The following is a 17,776-nucleotide window of genomic DNA, read 5'->3' as shown; positions in this document are numbered from 1 at the left end:
GTGAGAGCTCTGTGCTGCCATTGAACTGGGTAATAGCAAATGACAGGGGAAATACTGTCTCAGGAAGGGGTTTTGAGCCTTGTTTGCCCATCATCCAAATACTTACAAATGTATGGAAGATTCCTTATGTGCAAACTGTTCTCATCAAGTTTTATTGCAAGCTTCAAGGGGTTTTTTTTAGTATTTAGAATCTCCTACAATGGATACCTCACCCAGACTGAAGCTTCCCAATGCCAGCCAGGACCTGAATGATTACAGCTGTGCAGTTACATGGGCTTTTGTCACTGCCAGCTGTGCTGTGAGACCGCATCACTCTTTCTCCTTTTGTGTCATATTTCCCCTCGAGCACTTGACAGAGCCGAGCTGGGTGGGGAGAGCTGCACATTTTTGATGACGAGGTGAGCTCTTGACCTGGTGTTTTACATCAGAGACGTGGCAGGTTCCCTGCTGAGCCCTCCTGCTTCCCTCAGAGCCCTGTCACAGCGAGAAAAACACGAGGAAAGAAGGTCTGCCCTGCACCACACTGACCCCAAATACTCACTGGCTCCTGCCCACTGCTGGACTTTCTTCCACGTTCACATGGATGAACCTCAGCGCCTGGTATTACTCGAAATCTCGGTTTGGCCACTCTTGCCCAACATTAAAGCTGTTTTTCCTTGACCAACCAGCCCATTGTCGTAGCATTTACAGTCCCAGCTGCTGAAGGCTTGTCTGGGTGGCAGACAGCCAAGAAATGACACCCTCATCTCGAGGATCACAGTCACAGCCCTAAACCCAAACATCACCTGTGTGGGGAGGACAGCAGCTGTGTCATAACTCGTGTGGGCATTTCTAATGAGCACTGTGTCTGTGCACAGGAGCTGGCTCCAGTTAGGAAGTCAAACCAAGACGCTGCAGGAAGCTCATGGAAGAGGTAACACATTCTAAAGGCACATCCTATTCTGCTGCTGACGGGTTTCCTGGGGAGACCAGCCCTGAGGAGGGTAGAAAACTCCCAAGTTGCTCATCTGCCCGATTTACCGTGTGACCCTGACAGGCCTGTGAGCAGCCATGAAGGAAATCCAAGCTTGGCACTTAGGTGGGGCTGCATCCTTCCCAGGAAAAGCACAGTGAAGGGCTGGTGAGGGGAAAAGAGCTTTTTTCTTTTCTTAGTCACAACCCATCATTGGCATTTAGGGGAGGGTGAGTTTAACTCTGGAAGTCAAGGATCTGCGTGATTTTTGGGGTGTTTTTAGTCCAGACTGAAAGTGACTGAAGACTTAATCCAAACTTCAGGCACTGGAATGTCCCCATCCCTGGAGGTGTCCAAGAAGCAGCTGGATGTGGCACTCAGTGCTCTGGGCTGGGTGGCAAGGTGGGGATGGGTCACAGGTTGGATTCCATGATCTTGGAGGTCTTTTCCAACCTAAGTGTTTCCAGACCAAGAACCCTGATGAGTCTCCTCAATTCTGTAACAGATAAAGCAGAGGAGGTCTGTGCTCCACATTTGAACCTCTGGAAGATGAGCAGCATCAAACACTCCTGTCCCACTGAGCCAATGACTCAAATGGCTGAAGAAATTAAGCTGAAGGGTTAAAGGTGTCTGTTTTTCCCTGAGCAAGACCAACAGTTGGTTGAGTTGAGAGTAATCTTAGGGCTCAAAGTGCCTTGTCCTGCCTTTAGCAGCCTCCTCATTCCTCTGCTGCTGTGTTGCAAATCAGGAGCATAGAAATCACCCATCTCTTCTCTAATTAACTCAGATCAGCGCTAGACGTTAATAGCTGGCAAGATGATAATCTCGCCGTTTTATCACCCTAATTAGGTCATGAATTATGTCCTGTAAGATCAATAATAGTTTTCCAAGTATTCCATCATTAAGGATTAAAGATGTAATTAACTGCTCTAGTCTGCCTTGCATTGGCAGCCAGGGGAAGGGGTAGGAGGGTACGAATGTGGTGTTTGTGGTATGAATGTTGCTGCTCAACACTAATTTATCTGCCACAGCACACTGTAGGAGAAACAGACTGTTCCTGGCAGTGTTTGCTTTTTCTTTCTGGTTTTTATTTTATTTTTTTTTTTTATGTAATAACAGACAAGAACCTATCTGAAGTGACAAGTTTGCTAATTGGAAAGCTGAGCCCCCCTGCAAGGCAATTAATTACTTAGGCAGAAGATCTGCAGTAAAATTACTGCCTTTCCATGAAAGCATAAACCATGAATCATGGAATATCCTCAGCTGGAAGGGACCCACTAGGATGATCAAAGCCCAGTTCCTGGCCTGAAACAGGATAGCCCCAGGAAGGCTGTCAGGAGTGTGGGAAGAGGCAAAACTCCAGGAGTTTCAGGGAGCAGTGTTCCTTGTCCACACTGGATTCATTTGCATGCCCAGGACTGATCCTGCACAGCAGCAGGATTGTCACCAGACCTGTCTTCAGAAGCTTTTTTGTCCCGTAGCTCTCCAGAGTGTGTGGGGTGTGTTTTGTGGCTGTCAGCCCATGGAAATGGTACCAACCCAGCAGAGTGTGATCCTGCTGCAGCAGGGGTTTCTTCTGCTGCAAACCCTAATCTGGGAGCACGAGGCAAGAGATTCCATAATTCCTGTGTGCTGACACTGAGCTGGAGATGCACCTCCAACCCTGCTGGCTCCTCCAGGTGAGGCAGGTGAAATGCTGGAGCCAGCCAGCCCAGCACAGGCAGCACAGCTTTGTAGGCAAAGGGGAATGAATGGGAGTGTTAATGCTGCTCCTGCCACGGACTGACCTTGAGACAGACACTTTTCTGCAGAAGGATGTAATCCTTAGCAGCCCTGAGAGAGGTAGGCAGGTAAGAAGCTTAATGGATGTTTGGGCAGCAACGTGGGGATTACCTAACACGAGGTGTTAGACTTTTGTGTGGGGTTGCTGTGCCCTGTGTGGGCTTGCAGGAAGAGGAAGGTCGTGTCATGATGTCATCTGCAATTCCTGACTCAAGTCTACATTGACGTCTTTCCAACCCTTCTCCTTCTTCCTGTCTCCTGGAGAGCTGTAATTCCTTCCTTTGTAGGGCAGCGTGTTTGCTGTGCTCCACAGCCGATCTGGGACAAGGACCTTCACACTGGAGAGCTCATTGGGATGCAGGAGGTGACAAATAGCAGAGCAACAGACACATGGTGCAGTAGAGAGTTTGCTGACCTGCTTGTTGTTTCTTCACGCAGATTGAAAAGAAGGTTTCTCTAATGTTTTCTGCTCTGGCACCACTGAAAACGTGGTGATGCAGGAATCTCACCATTGGAGGGTTGTGTTTCTGGAAGGTGGTTGGTTAGAGCTGAAAGGGCAAGTGGAGCCAGGAGGGCTCACCTGAGAAAGTCTTTTGGGAAGCTTTGGGCTTCTTCAAGAAAGAATAATTATTTTCCATCTTAGGCATGGGGTCCTGGAGATCAGAGGAGGAAGTTTGAGGATGAGGTAAAGTGCAGCTTTCTGGAGTAAGTGGCTGTATTTTCTCTTTGGCTGGTGACTGAGGAGGAGGCTGGCTGATTGTTTGCTGTGAAAGGGGGAGAAAAAAGGCTAAAACCTGAAGCAGGGATTTAGGACAAGGAGGACAGAGGACAAGGCAGATGTGTTCAGAGAGCACCCTTGCAGTGTGAGCAGCTCTGGAAGGTGGATGCAGTGCCCACCCTGGGATCCAAAGGTCTGCAGGCTCTTCAGCTGTTGAAGTGCTGAAGTGAGTGGCCAGAGCTGCTGGGTGGGAATAAGTCTCTGGGTGAGTTTTGTTTCTGGGGAAACGAAGCTGTTGTGTCATAAATCTGAGACCTAAAGCAGGGGGAACAGGTCTGACTTTCTTTGGACAAAACCCTGAAGCCATGCCGTGCCCTCTGCCTGCTGTGGCCCCCTTTCCTCACGTGCCATTGGCATGATCTGGCCAAAGGGTCCCTCCAGCTTTTTGCCTGGAACGCTGGAAGTTTGGGAAGCCAGCAGCCCAGCAGCATCACTCAGGAATGTGAAGTATTTCCAAGTGGCTCTTTCTAGAAGTGAAGCAGATTCCTGATGTGTGGATCATGGAGAAACTTCTCTCCCATTCCTTGGGTCGGTGATGAGAGGCTCCAGCTCTCACCTGTCGTGCTGCACTCCTTGTGCTTTCAGAGCTCTGCTCACCCTCCTTTATTGTGCTGCTTTTATTCAAATATTCCTTAGTAGCAGAGCCAGGAAAACACCAACTCCTCCATGGCTGGAGAAGGTACCCTGTGCCTTTGGAGTCACAGTATGAGCAATATCACTGCCTCTCTCTGCCTGGCCTCAGGTCTTGTTTCCCTTGTGACCATTCCAGATTTACTGTGAAAGCACTGTTACTCCTGGGACACTTTGTATTCCAGGCCAGACAGCTATGAATTAGAGTCAGCTTCTTTTTATCCCACCAGAGACATTACTCCTTCAGGGAGAGTGGCTAGAGGGGGGAATAGGGCTTTTCCTGACATCCCAGGAGAGTCTGATTAAATAGTAGGAAGGCTGGGTGCAGTTTGGCTTTGTGGCCTTGGAGAGGAGGACAGCAAGGGACAGCCCTTTGCCACCCAAACCTGGGTGCCAGTGGTTCACTGCAAGGAATAGCCTTGACCCTGGAAATCTGCATTCCTTGTGAGGTTTCCAGAATTCTAATACTCCAGATATCTGAGGAGAGAAATGTCCAGTTTGTTGAAAACAACATTTCTCCCGAGGTTTGCCCCAACAAGGGCAGCCTGTGCTGTGTTGTCATTGTACCCTTGGCTCCCCATAGTGAGAGGGAATATCAGTGACACACAAAGGATGAATTTTGGAGCTGGATTTGGCCCTCAGCTCCTCATTGTGCCATGAGGAGGCAGTGGCTGGGGCTGGGAGGGAGAAGCAGGATCCAGCTGGAGGGATGCTCCATGCAAGGTGACGCTGCAGGTTGAAATGAGCAGAAGGAAAGGAAGGATCCACTCTGACAAGCTCTCTGATGTCTGTGCAGTGATGGATTGGGTTATGAAATTTGGAACGTGAGCAGGAGAGGGGCAGGGGGCTACTGGGTAAAGAGGAGGAAGTGTCTGTGAGCCTTGCCCAAGGGACAGGTTGGGAGCTGCTGGTCCAGTGACCGGACTGAGGGACAGGAAGCCAGTTTCCTCTCTCTGCAGCTAATGGGCTGTGTGACCTGGACAAGCTGCCCTACTTCTCTGTGCCTCAGTGATCCAGCCAGCAGCCAAGTGACCTCAGCACTTGCCTTCCTATGGCAGAGCTTCCCTGTGCACAGTCCATCCTCTGATTTCTGCCAGAGAAATCAGAAATTTTGTTCTTACTCGCTCATCACCAAAAGGCTCCTGCACCTTCGCTGCTGGAGCCACAGGATTTCTGATGGGTTCAGGGTTAGAAATCAGCAAACACTATGAAGAGCCGTGCTAGGGCTTTTCTCCAGAGGGCTGGGATGTTCAGCTGAGCTGCTGGACCTGCCTGTGCTCTGCCAGCCCTGCCGTGGGTGCTCCTTTTGCCAGGAATGCCAAAGTGCCCGTGGCACTGGCTGGGCATCTCGGCCAGCACGGCGCTGGGAAGGAGCCAGGGGTTATGAAATGGGAAAATGGATGGGAGCACTCAGGGAGCACTGGGAGAGGTGCCTTGCTCCGGGGGATTAATGCCCATCCTGGCTGGAGCTGCTCCTCCCAGCCTTATTTGGATCTATGACTTAATCCAATCGCTGCCCAATCCGTCAGTAATGAACACGTAGAGGAGAGAATGCATTCCACCCAGGAGGAGAGGGCTCAGCCAAAAAAGCTACTAACTAGGTCACTGATGAGCAATCTTTCCCCTCCCTCTGTGTCATTTTTATTAATCACTTGAAAAATAGGTTGAGTAATGATTGCAAGCAACTTGTCAAGCCAATTAAAAGCAGAGAAAGGTAGGGCTGTGAAGCTGAAGACAAATGCTGTGCTGGTTTTAAATGAGTGTCTGTAAACCCCACTGACCTGTGAGTAATTGCCTCCAAAAAACCTGACAGCGTGTGTGTTTCTCAGTGTGAAGGTTTGTTTCTTCTGAATCCACGGGGCAAACAGTTCATGGTGGCCCAGAGATGTATCACCAGAGCAAAATCACTCTGAATCTGTCTTGTAGCTGCCTTACTCTGGTTTGACTTTCAGCATGTGGACTCTCCAGTGGGGCTTGTCAAAGAGTTTAGTGCAGTTTGAGTGCAAAACAAAAATGCTACAGAGCAATTACTAGTTTTATTTTTTGTAATTTGCCTGAATCAGAGTTCCCATAGCTTTATAGTCCACCCAGCTGGAAGAGAAATTGTCCAATGTTATTTGTTGAACAGGGAAAAAAGAGCTTCTAGGTAAGCTCACCATCGTCTCAGTTCAGTGGGGTGAGTCTCCCCGAGTGGATTCTCCAGGACCATTCAGCATATTCAGCACTGGGGTTGTTTTGGTTTATTTTTCACATGTGGGATGGATTGTATGTGCCAACAATAAATATTTCTACTCCTGCATTCCTCTGCCTCTCTATCTGTGTTTTGTCTCCTGTGAGATGTGTGCCAGCCCTGTGGGTGCTATGAGACAGCATTCCTCTTTGGGAGAGTGGTGTGTGAGATCCTGCTGGCCAGGATGTTTCTTCCCATCTGTTCCTGGCCCAAATCCTCTTCTCCTCAATTTTAGTCACCACCATTCACAGACTGAAATGTGATATTAAGGAGAAGGATGCAAATATGTCGTGCTGCCTTCCCTCTCTTGCTGCTGCTCTGTCAGCTGGCTGGCAATAACAAAAGGCAATTAGTGACACAAATAAGCTTTCCTGGGGGGTAGCTGAGAGCAGCCTTTCTCTAGAACTATTTCTGGAACAAATGGAAAAACACACGCTTCCCTCCTGCCTAAAAGGAGTAGCAGCCCAGAGGAGGGGAGGTTTGGATCAATAACCTGCCACCTCTTCAGCATTAAAGTCTTGTTTTGTAGCACCTCTGAGAACTCAGGGTAGAGAAGGGTACAGAGGCACAAAGCAGAAGTTTTGTTTTCTGCTGGTGCAGAGTTTGAGGCCTCCTGCACTTGCCAAGCAAGAAGTCAAATTAAGCTGTGATTTGCCCCCATTCCATCCTGGAGAGCTTTCCCTCCTCTCTGTACCTCTGTTGTAGCCATCACACAATCAAACCTCCTTTTTCCAGTCTCCTTTTCCTCCTCCCCATGCAGCATTTTGGGTTTTCCTTATGGGAAAACCCTGTGCCTGAACCCACCTGTGTTTTTGCTCTCCAGAGTGAATGAGCTCTACGTGGATGACCCAGACAAAGACAGTGGAGGGAAAATAGAAGTGAACCTCAACATCAGTTTGCCAAACCTGCACTGTGAATGTGAGTACCCCTTTCACTGTGCAGCTCTTCTTTGTGCTTTAACAAATACTTGAAATGAGCCCAGACTGGTACAGTGGCCTTTCTTCTGTAACAGGATGGGAATCAAGTAGCTGCAGCCTCTGCCAATATCCCAGTGCTTTCTGTTCCAGGCCAGGGCACCTGTTTTCTTGGATCATGTGTTAGTGGCTGATCTCCTTCACTGGCTTCTTTCTAAATATTATTTCCCTTTTTTTTTTAATAGTAACCTTTTTGTGTCTGGGAGCAAGAAACCTCCCAGCTTCCATTGGGAACTCTGAATGCACCAGCTGGTTGTTGGCTCTTCCCAAGTCACCTGCCTTGTCTGCCTGAAGTTTTCTGTTTGGGATTGGGATTGCAGGCAGCTGGCAGGACATGGGAGGTCTGTTTGTGTCAAAGATGCAGCCTGAAAAGTTTGGTTACAAAGTTTTTCTGGTATAACAATTTTTGACAAAGGGCATCATTATAAGCTCAGTTTAGTCAAATGTCAGGAAAAAAGGTGTGGATTTTTTTCAAGTAAAAGCAATACGTGCTTTTCCTATGCAGTCTTCCTGTTACTTATTTTGCTTGATGTTTTTTTTTTTCCTTCTCTCTCCCACCCCTGCAGTGGTTGGACTGGACATCCAGGATGAGATGGGAAGGCACGAAGTGGGTCACATTGACAACTCGATGAAGATCCCCCTCAATAATGGGGATGGCTGCAGGTTTGAGGGCCATTTCAGCATCAACAAGGTGAGTGGCAGTGGGGGAGGGTGTGCTGGCTGGGGAAATGCTGGCAGGATCCATTTGTAAAAATGACAGTTTGAAAATCTCTCTCCTGCCTTGTGTGTGTGTGTTTATGACCCTCACCAGACAGAAATTAAAATCGGTGTGGGGAGAGGAGGCTGCATGGCCTGACCCACAGGGAATGTGTTAGATCAGGGGTTTTCTTCACTCTCTAAAGCAGGAAATGGAGACAGAGCTGCTGAACAGAGAAAGCAGTTCTTTGCAGCAGCCTGGTGTTCAGGGGATGTGTGAAAACCTCACAGATGCCAAAGAGCTTCTGTGTTTACTCCTCACGACTTCTGCACCTCCAAAAACGTGACTCACTGTGGAGAGGTCTTTGGCAATGGCTGCATCCCAGCTCTCCTTTGTTCTGAGAGCTGCAGAATGAGCTGCAGAATGACAGGAATGTTCCCTGCTGGAGGGTGCCAGGGCTCCGTGCTGGGATGTTTGGAATAGAGCACGAGGCCCGGCGCATGCTTGGTGGGGATGCTCTGCTTCTGGCTCAAGGAATGAAAATCCAGGCCTGGAGGAGGCTCCTCTTTGGGATGGGTGTGTTCAAGATTGAATAATCCTGCTATGTAATGCTGGAGATGACTTGCTGGGGTGGGGGAGGCACTGGTGGGACCCGCTGATATCCCAAGAAGGGCACACCCTTTATTCACTCCTCTTCGTGCACCACAGGCTACAAAATCCTACTTCCTTCTTTTCCTCTCAGCTCATGTTAAAGCGCATCTAAAAATACCAGGCAGGACCTCTTGCTGATTCTGTGACATGGAAAGGATTAGGGATTTAAAAAGAAGGCTTTTTCCTCATCTCCAAGCCACCAGGATCGCTGGCAGCTGATAGTCCACAAAAATGAGAAGGGGACAATTGTCCAGACAATTCCCAGAGCTGAGATACCTGGGGAGTTGTGTGCTGGATCTGGTGTGTCCTGCTCACCAAAGCAGCTCCAAAAAGGGGTGCAGAATGTGGCAGTGAGGAGCTTCCTCCACTGCTGATTTGTGTCTCAGTTAGTGGCTGGGAGAGCTGTCACAGGGAGGGGAGCTGACCCTGGCTTCTGGCTCTGGAAACCTGAATGTCTTGTGTGTGACCTGAAAGTCTGCAGTCCCCTGACAGGAACTGGACAGGCTGAGCTGGACTGGGACCTGGCCAGGCTTGGAAACTTGACCAAAGCTTGCTCTTGGGTGTTGGTGTGACAGCTGCCGAGGGAGGACAAGGTGACAGTGAGATGATGGTGTGTGCTGCTTGCTGCAGGGCCTGACGCCCTGTTGGCTGAGCTTGTTTATGACACAGCTGGTGCCCACACCTGAAAGTGTTCCCAGGAGTGCACTGCTGTTCCTCAAGTCATTAAATCAGCTTTCCTGAAAGCACATGGAACGGGCATGTGGCCTCCCATGGCCCTGCTGGTGAGGTGTCTCTGCAGAGAGCACACTGGGCACCAGTTGTATAACCACCCTCCCACTCCTGCCTTGGGCAGTGCCACATTGCTCCTCGGTGTTGCTTCATTTCACAACCTTTTCTCAATAGGAAAATATTCTTGCACCCACCATGACAGTGATTGAGCTGTATCTGCTGAAAGACTTCAGGGCTAGTGACCTGAAAAGTGTGTGCATGCAGAGTGGTGCCATCAGAGTGACACCAGGGCTCATTTTCTGACTTGGAACTGAGCCTTTAGGTGAAACTTGTGTTTTTCAGTTCTTTGTATTTCTCTCCATTAAAAAAAAAATGAAAAGGAAGGGCTCGTGCTGGCTCCTGCCAGGTGGAGAAAGGGAAGATGTGGGTTAGTTTGTATGAGATGCCCACGTGGGTTTGGTGGTGGATTTTCTCTTCATATAAAACTCAGTCTTGCACACAATCTCAGAGGTAAAGTTGCTTATGACTGGTGCCAGGAGAGAAATATATCCTCAGTTACCTGGGCTGCTCTGCAGCAGTGGGCCCATTTGCAAATGCAAGATGTGGGAGTAAGACATTGAGCAAGAGAGATGGGAATTTTATTTTAATAGGGATGAAAGACATAGCCTAGAGTGCTGGGAATCCCTGGAGCTGGGAGTGACCCACTCATCACCTCCTGGTCAGGACCATCAGCAGGTGCCAGACTCGGGGACTGCAGGACTTGAGTGTGGTGGTGTTGGTCAGGTGCAGGAAGGTATCACAGATTCCTCCGTCTTCCTGGATGGATCCAGGCATTCCCATGTCACATCACAGAGCCTGGCAATGCCTTGAGGGATAAAATGTGAAATCCTGTCTTCCCTGTCTGGGCTAATTTTAGGTCCCTGGTAACTTCCACGTGTCGACGCACAGCGCGACGGCGCAGCCCCAGAACCCCGACATGACTCACGTCATCCACAAGCTCTCATTTGGGGACAAGTTACAGGTGAGTCCTCAAAACTCCCTGGCTCTAGGGGAACGCAGTGAGAGTGGTTTAATATTAGACACTTTGGTTTTATGGAAGGGCCTGTGTGTCCCTGCAGCATGAGCTCGAGTCTGGAAGAGTTCCCAGCTGTGCCACCGGTTTGGGCAGGAGCAGTGTCCAGTCACAGAGCCACCGTGCTGTTTTCTTCTGAAACTCCCAAGTGCTTTTGGAAAACTCCATGGATGTTTAGAACGAGGGTTTGTGGCCCAGCAAAATCCTGCTTTTAGCATGAACACAGCAAGGACACCTTCCTGCCTTTGTGGAGGAGCAGTGATGCACTCAGGGAAGATGTGTGCTCGCTACTGTGTCTACCACAGCAGCAGTCAAGCTCTTTTTAATTCACTTCACTGTACTTGTATAGCAGACACCTATTTAGTCAAATCTGTTCTCTGAAACACAAGTTAGACTTAGCACTGCCAGTTCCCTGCTGGGAAGAAGCTGAATGTGTGCACTTGCCCAGTGGATAGAGTTTCACCAGGTGCTGCAAGTTATGTAATATTACCTGATTTCTCAATGAGGACAGATTACAGCATTTCTCTAGCCTACTTCCAAGGAGCTGGCCTCACAGGTGGGAGTTCCACATGTGCACACCCAGCTTGAGACTCACCCTAAACATTACTTACCCATAGTCTCTCTGTAATCTTCTTTCCTCAGCACAGACGTCTCATTAGTCTGCTCCTTTTACACCCACTTCCAAACCCCTTTTTCATGCTAACAAGTCTAAGCGTTGCTTTGTAGTCTTCTGGTTCTGCTCCCGGCTTCTTTTAGGAAATACCTTGTGTGGGAACGAGGAAATATTAGCGTATAAATAAGCTTGGCTTAATGTCTGTAAAAGCACACTGAGATTATGAAAAATATTAGGTGAGTGGTAATAGGGAGTTGTGCAGCCTGCGTGGGAAATGGGCGCTGAGAGGGAGCATTGCCATTGTTTTATCATGGAGCCCTGGAGTAAGGCAGCTGGAGTGTGAATCAGCACGAAGGAGGAGCCTGGAGAGACAAGCAGCAAGTGTCTTCAGCCCTTTGTGGTGAGAAACCTGCCTAGCAAATGTGGGCTTGGCTCCCGCCTGGGACAAGTTCAGATGAGTATTTCCAGAGTTCAGGGTGACTGCTCATGGGCTGAGTGCTCGGGGAGGGAGCACGTAGCTGCTGCAGGCAGACAGCAGCACAAATTAAAGAAGGATACGTTCACCAAACAGGTGCTACCACGACTCAACAGTGAGAGAGCCAGCGAGTGTGGAGAGCTTTCAATCTGCCTGGGTGCACCTTTGAAAATTTCAGGTTGTCTCCACCTGCTTTGATGTAATAAAAGCTTATATTCCTTGAAGAGGGCGAGGAGCTCCTCATTCACCTGTGTCATGTGCTGGGAGTTTGTTCTTTGTGGGCTCTTACTGACTCTGCCACAGTGATCCACTGAGGGACAGGCCGTGTTCTCCAGAAAAACCAGTCTCTTTGAAGCAGAGATTTAAATATCATCTGGCACTGAATGAGCTTTGAGTCTTCATCAGTACTTCGGGCACAATAGTGGCAGACTTCCTCTAGATTTTTTCCCCTCATTTAGATGAGATCAGAATTAAAACCTGCAGAATTAAATCTCATGCAGTGAGTTCCTGCATATCAGATAACCCAGTGAGGAGAGAGATGAGGAAAGCAGATGATGCTTTTTTACTATACAGGGGCAGATGACTCTCCTGACAAGGTTAAAACCAGGATTATTCATCACCATAACGTAGAACTCAGTAGAAATTATGATTAAAAATGCAACATCTATTTCCACATCTCTCTCTTTACTGGGTTCCCTGACAGCTGGAGGTAGGAAGTCATTGGTTTGAATTTTGGTCTTGTCTACAAGAGGGGAAAATCACCAAAAGTTTGAAATGGACCTAAAAGTCTCTGGCCCAGATATTCTGTAAGAGACTTCTTAGCTGTATCAAGAATGGAACATAACACTGTAGCCCACTCCAGGGGCTTCTTTCCCTTCTTATGCCTTTTACAGTGAGTAAAGAATGAGCACAGCCTGCAGGTGTAGTTTGGGAATGGTCGTGGCTGTGTGAAATCCCAGCAGAGCAAAAAGCCCTGCAGCAGGATCAGCTGTTGCTTTTGCTCTGCTCCTGTTCCCAGTTCAACCTTCCAGCTGAGCTTGCTGATGATTGTGTCCCTCCAGAATTTCCCTTCTGCTGAGCAAAACTGGGTCACTTGGTGCTTCCTCCATCATCCACCCTGCAGTGTTGGGAGTAGGGGAATGTCCATTAGGATGGGACATCAGTTGTGGAGAGGGTCTGGGAAGGAGATGGCATTGCCCTGTTGGGGAGGTGAAACTGTCACACCCATGGCCAAATCCTCCTTCCAAACTCTTCTTCCCTGTTGTCTGACTTAAGGTCAGGACTTTCTGGGTTGTGGAGTTCTTTGGCCTTTCTTTGTGAGCAGCACAACCTCTGACCTACAGCTGCTGCCGTGGGCTTTTCCCTGTCTGGAGAGTTCTCACATGGATTATTCTGTTGGTGGAGATCAGACTGCAGGTCACAGCGTGGGCAAGGCGTGGAAATCCTGTTATTCTGGGCAAACAGACACTCACAGGTCTGAAATCAGCTGCAGGGATGTCAGTGGTGGGATGTGTCCTTCCCACCTCCAAGGCTGATGGTTTGTACAGCTGCTCTGACACGAGCCACCTTTAGAGCAGAACTCCTGAGCTTTAACCCCAGTGTGACTCCTATTTATTTCCCTTAAATAACTTGATTTCACAGTTAACTCTGCAGAGCTCTTTGGAAATACCTCACGGTGAAAATTTCACAACTGGCCCCTTCCAACTGCAATTCCTTCAGCTTTGGAGTGGTTTTGGAGTTTCATCTTGTAAGATGTTGTGAAATCAGCTTTTTCACTTGGAACCAACCGCTGTGATGATGGTCACTGAAAGATATTTGGGGTCATGTTTTACTGGGTTGAGGCTTTGTTTTTTGGAAAGCTTGAATCAGGCTGATCCCCTGCTTACAGAGTAGGGAAGCAAAGGTCAAGAGTATCAACTCAGGGCAGAGTTTCTTCATCCTCCTTTTTGCTTTCCAGGTCCATAACGTTCACGGAGCATTCAATGCCTTGGAGGGAGCAGACAAGCTCAGCTCAAACCGTGGGTATTCCTGGGGATTGCAGCTCTCAGCCACCCTCTGCAGGAGGGAAAGCAGGGCCATTCATGAGCTCTGGGGTATCCAGAGGGCTTGCATTTGCCTCTTTAGCCAAAATGATCCAGACACTGCTGGCTGACATTTCCATTTCCTCCAGCCCCGCAGAAAAGGCTTAACCCAAAAGGTCTTTTGTAGTCCTTGTGGAGTTTTTTATCCATATCCTGTGCTTGTAGTGTCCCTTTGCTGCTGATATTTCCACCAGAGCTTTTCCCTGTACTTGTGTTGCAAATTGCCTTGAAATTTCTACTCTGTGGATGGCAAGAGGGACATTTTCATGGTCCTTTATGACCAGCACAAAAAGGACAATTCAATGCATGCTACCATTCAGTGTAGAGGGTTATCTCTCAAATGTTCAGGCTCCTTCAGGACTTCAGGACATCAGTCCTGTCCATTTCTTGGAACAAAATTCCTATGGCTGTTCCTGAAGATATACAGTTGTGGTTTGGGGAATTTTTTTTAACCTCCAGGAGCCAAATGTCATCGTGTTACACTTGGCTAGAGGATCCTGCAGAGATGTCGTTTAGAATTCTGTCTTAGAACTGTTCTAGCAAACACAAAACCCCAGAATGAGCCGTTTAAATAATGAAGAAAAAAAAAAAAAGAGAGTTAAATAGCTGTAGGAGGAGGAAGATGAGAAAGCAAGAAAGAAATGGAAGTACACAGGTTGTGATACCTCAGGGGCTTTTTGTCAAAATTATCTGCAGCCCTAACCTCAGCCAGTTCCTGATTTAACCAGGCTGTTTGTGGTGATGATAAAAGTGTTGCCATTTATAGCTGCAAGGTTCAAGTTACCCAAACCTCGGGTGGGTTGTGGTCCTGCAGAAGTGATGGGTGGCTTCTGGTGTCACCCAAGTCCCTGACAGGGTTCTGAACTAAGGGCAGAACTGTGGGCTGGGGAGCTTTGTCACTGAGATAAGTAGGAGGGAGACACTCCTGGGTTTTTTTTGGTGACTTTCTCCGCTCTGAATTGTTCTGTGGGCTGGCTCCTTTTTCTCAGTGCTCACTGTGTCCTTCCCTTTCCTCCCCTGAGCACAGCCCTTGCCTCTCACGACTACATCCTGAAGATTGTGCCCACGGTGTACGAGGACATGAGCGGCAAGCAGCGATACTCCTACCAGTACACGGTGGCAAATAAGGTACAGGAGCAGCTGCTTCTCCTCTCTGCAACCCCGGGGGATGTTCAGCTCCTTCCCCTCCTGCTCCTCTCTCTGTGTGCTCTCTGAGTCTGTAGGTGAGCAGTAGCCTCTGCTGGGAGAAGGAGGAACTGAAGTTCTCCAGAGTGGGGCTTTTCCTGCAGTTGGGGTTGGGACGCCTTGGCCAAGGAGGTTTGGTGGTGTTGCTTTTCATTCCCGTGTTCTTCCTCCTGCCCTTGTCACCTGTCAGCTGATGTGGGTTTCTGTAAGTTGTGTGGGAGGTGTTTGCAGGCTGCAGGAACTCCTCTTGTGCCTCTCAAGGTGCATCTGGATGGGAGCTGTAATCCAGCTGAGCACACCAAACATCACTTACACCTGGTTTGAGTAACAAAACAGTCTCGGTTGTGATGGATGTATGAGACACAAAAAAAATCAGCAGAGTTTTTGGCTTTTTACAAATGTTCATTTCAGACATTAAGCCACTGAACTGTAGCAGCAAATACATGCTGGTTGAGTGTTGCACAGCCCCTGCTTTGTGATAGTGAATTATCACAGAGTCCATTCGTTTGGACAAGATTCAAGATCACCAAATCTACCAGTGACCAATTCCCACCCTGTCACCCAGCCCAGAGCACTGAGTGCCACGTCCAGCATTTTAATAATTCAATGTATTGACTTTTTTTAAGGAAAAAACCCCGCCCTATTTACTTTTTAAGGTAGAAAGCATCTTCCATTTTTATGTTGAAAATTATTTGCTATTCAGGTACTAAATGAAAATCCAAAATCTGTTTGTAATATCTAATGACTTTTAGTTTACCCTAACTGATAATTCATCACAAACTCTCCTGGTCTAGTTCTCAGATTAATGTTCCTGACTGGTGACTTTTGGGCTTGTTTGTATGATGTGTCCCAGGGATTGGGACATCTCCCTCTGTTCAGATTACAATGTATTTGTTCTGCTTAATGTCACAACTGCTGTTCTGATCAGACTCCTGTGGCAGGAGCTCTGAAAGTAATTTGGAAAATAGACAGCAGGAGCTTTTGACACTTCTGTGAGCTTGGCTGCAAATTGGGGCCTTCAGCCAAGTCTGACTCATTAGGGCAGGATTGCTGGTGGGGAGAAGGGGAGAGGAAGGAAAAAATGAGGTCAGTTCTGTCAAAACTGAGGTGCTGAGAAGCACTGCTGCCTCTGTGCTTTCTCCTGGTGCTTCAGTCCTTTACTCCTGCACTGAGCAGTGGGGAAGGGAAATGGGAAGCCACTGAACAGTCTGGCACAGAGGAGAGGAGGGTAAACTCTGTCTGCTCTCTTAGCTCCTCTGTTTCCTCACTTCCCACATAACCACTGTCCCAAAGTGAGCTCCAGAACTCCTGTAAAAGCCCTGAGAGTGACATGACTGGGGACTTCTGCTTCTCTCATCATCATGGGATCAACTGCCTAAAAATAGGGGAATTTGGGGTTTATATAAGATGATTGAAGATAAATGCTGTTTCACTAGCACACAGAAAGCAAATCAAGGTTTTTTGGTGTCATGCTCATGAGTGTCCTGTTGCTTGTTCTTTTTTCATCTTTCTGAAGTATTTGAGGCTGTCTTTGCCTCTTTGTGAAGGAGAACTGAACCAGGAGAGGAGATCTGAGCTGTCACAGGGCTGAGGAAGGGAAGAGCAGCTGGCTGGAGAGGGCCACACTGGGCTCTCCTTGGACTGCTGGCTTCCCAGCCTGCTTTCCTTGGATTTTTCTTTACCCTCTGAATGTCCTCATCCTTGAAAACTGGTATCTATCTCCAGTGAGAGCACAGACAAAATATTATCTCAGGAAAATATGACTTTAGTTGCTCAGCTGATGTTGGTGTTGGTACTGGGCACTGTGTCCTGCTTGGTGCTGTCCTGTGGCTGTGGCTGGCACTGGACCTCTTAGGAAACAAATGGATTAAAGGAGATTGTCACTGGAAATCTGGAAGATGTCACTCCCAAACCAGCCTGGGGTATTTTTTGAACCTTTGCCAATATTTTTGTGTGTGCAGTTTCGTCCTGGCTTTCAGCAGGAGTTTTAAATGTGGTTTGAACGTGGTTCCAGATGATTCATACCAAGAGGGCAAAGCATTCCCATTGCTGGTCCCAGTGGGGAGGGGGCCTGACAGAGGAATGCACAGACAAGGAGGGAGGTTCAGGCTCTCACAAACTAAATTCCGTTTGTTTGGTGAATGATTTATATACAAAATATAGATATACACCTGCAGCCAGGCTGTTTGTATTTAAATAGGGCAGATCTGGGATGGAGAGTCAATGACAGCCTTTCTGTTTAGTCCTGTAGCTCTAAATGAAGATGAGAGTAATCACCATCACTCTGTCCCCAGCTCTTTCATTATCAGGCTGTAAAGAGATTGTTTTCCTGTTTGATAAGGACGGGAGGTGAGCACTCACACAGGAATTCACTGTTTGCTCCTTCCCATCTGCTCCCTGGTACAAAACAGTGGGGTGAGGGCCAAACCCACAGAGGCAGTTCTATGGCAGACACTCTCTGGGATGAGGTTGCTCACATTTTGTGCCATTTTCCCCCCTTTTTTTCCTCCCAGGAATACGTAGCCTACAGCCACACGGGCCGCATCATCCCGGCCATCTGGTTCCGGTACGACCTGAGCCCCATCACAGTGAAATACACAGAGAGGAGACAGCCCTTGTACAGGTTTATCACCTCGGTGAGTTCCCCACCTCCTCTCCTCCTCCCTTCCTCTGCCTGCCTTTCCTGTCCCTCCTGAGCCTTCCTTGTCCAGAGCAATTGAGGTCCTGCCTCAGAGCATTGTGCTGGAGATAAAGCAGCACAACACTGGGGTGGTGCTGAAGTGTGAGGTCAGTCCAGTGCTCTGACAGTTTGATTTAATAGCTGGGCACAAAAAGAAGGAGAATTTACCTATTCCAGAAGTGCCAGGCTCTGTCTAGGCAGGATGGGCTCTACTGCAGCATGTCAGAACCCTGGAAGTTAAGCTGAT

General features: G+C 48.4%; 1 protein-coding gene across 7 annotated transcripts in view; it reads left to right on the top strand.

Annotated features, from left to right (window-relative positions):
• ERGIC1 (endoplasmic reticulum-golgi intermediate compartment 1) overlaps positions 1-17,776 on the top strand; it is a 57,406-nt gene that overhangs the window by 29,708 nt on the left and 9,922 nt on the right. For 3 of the 7 annotated variants that reach the window (XM_066329371.1, XM_066329374.1, XM_066329375.1), the window contains 6 exons: positions 7,196-7,290; positions 7,913-8,037; positions 10,340-10,444; positions 13,541-13,601; positions 14,692-14,792; positions 17,363-17,485. In XM_066329371.1, coding sequence (XP_066185468.1) covers positions 7,196-7,290; positions 7,913-8,037; positions 10,340-10,444; positions 13,541-13,601; positions 14,692-14,792; positions 17,363-17,485 — 610 coding nt within the window. Of the gene's footprint in view, positions 1-181; positions 399-470; positions 601-857; positions 914-7,195; positions 7,291-7,912; positions 8,038-10,339; positions 10,445-13,540; positions 13,602-14,691; positions 14,793-17,362; positions 17,486-17,776 lie in introns of those variants that run through there. The other 4 variants (XM_066329373.1, XM_066329370.1, XM_066329372.1 and 1 more) reach the window with 4 other exon arrangements.

Source organism: Sylvia atricapilla, chromosome 14, assembly GCF_009819655.1.
Source record: "Sylvia atricapilla isolate bSylAtr1 chromosome 14, bSylAtr1.pri, whole genome shotgun sequence".
NCBI lineage: Eukaryota > Metazoa > Chordata > Aves > Passeriformes > Sylviidae > Sylvia > Sylvia atricapilla.
The sequence above is the reverse complement of the archived record's forward strand: the minus strand, read 5'-3'. Positions and strand labels throughout refer to the sequence as shown.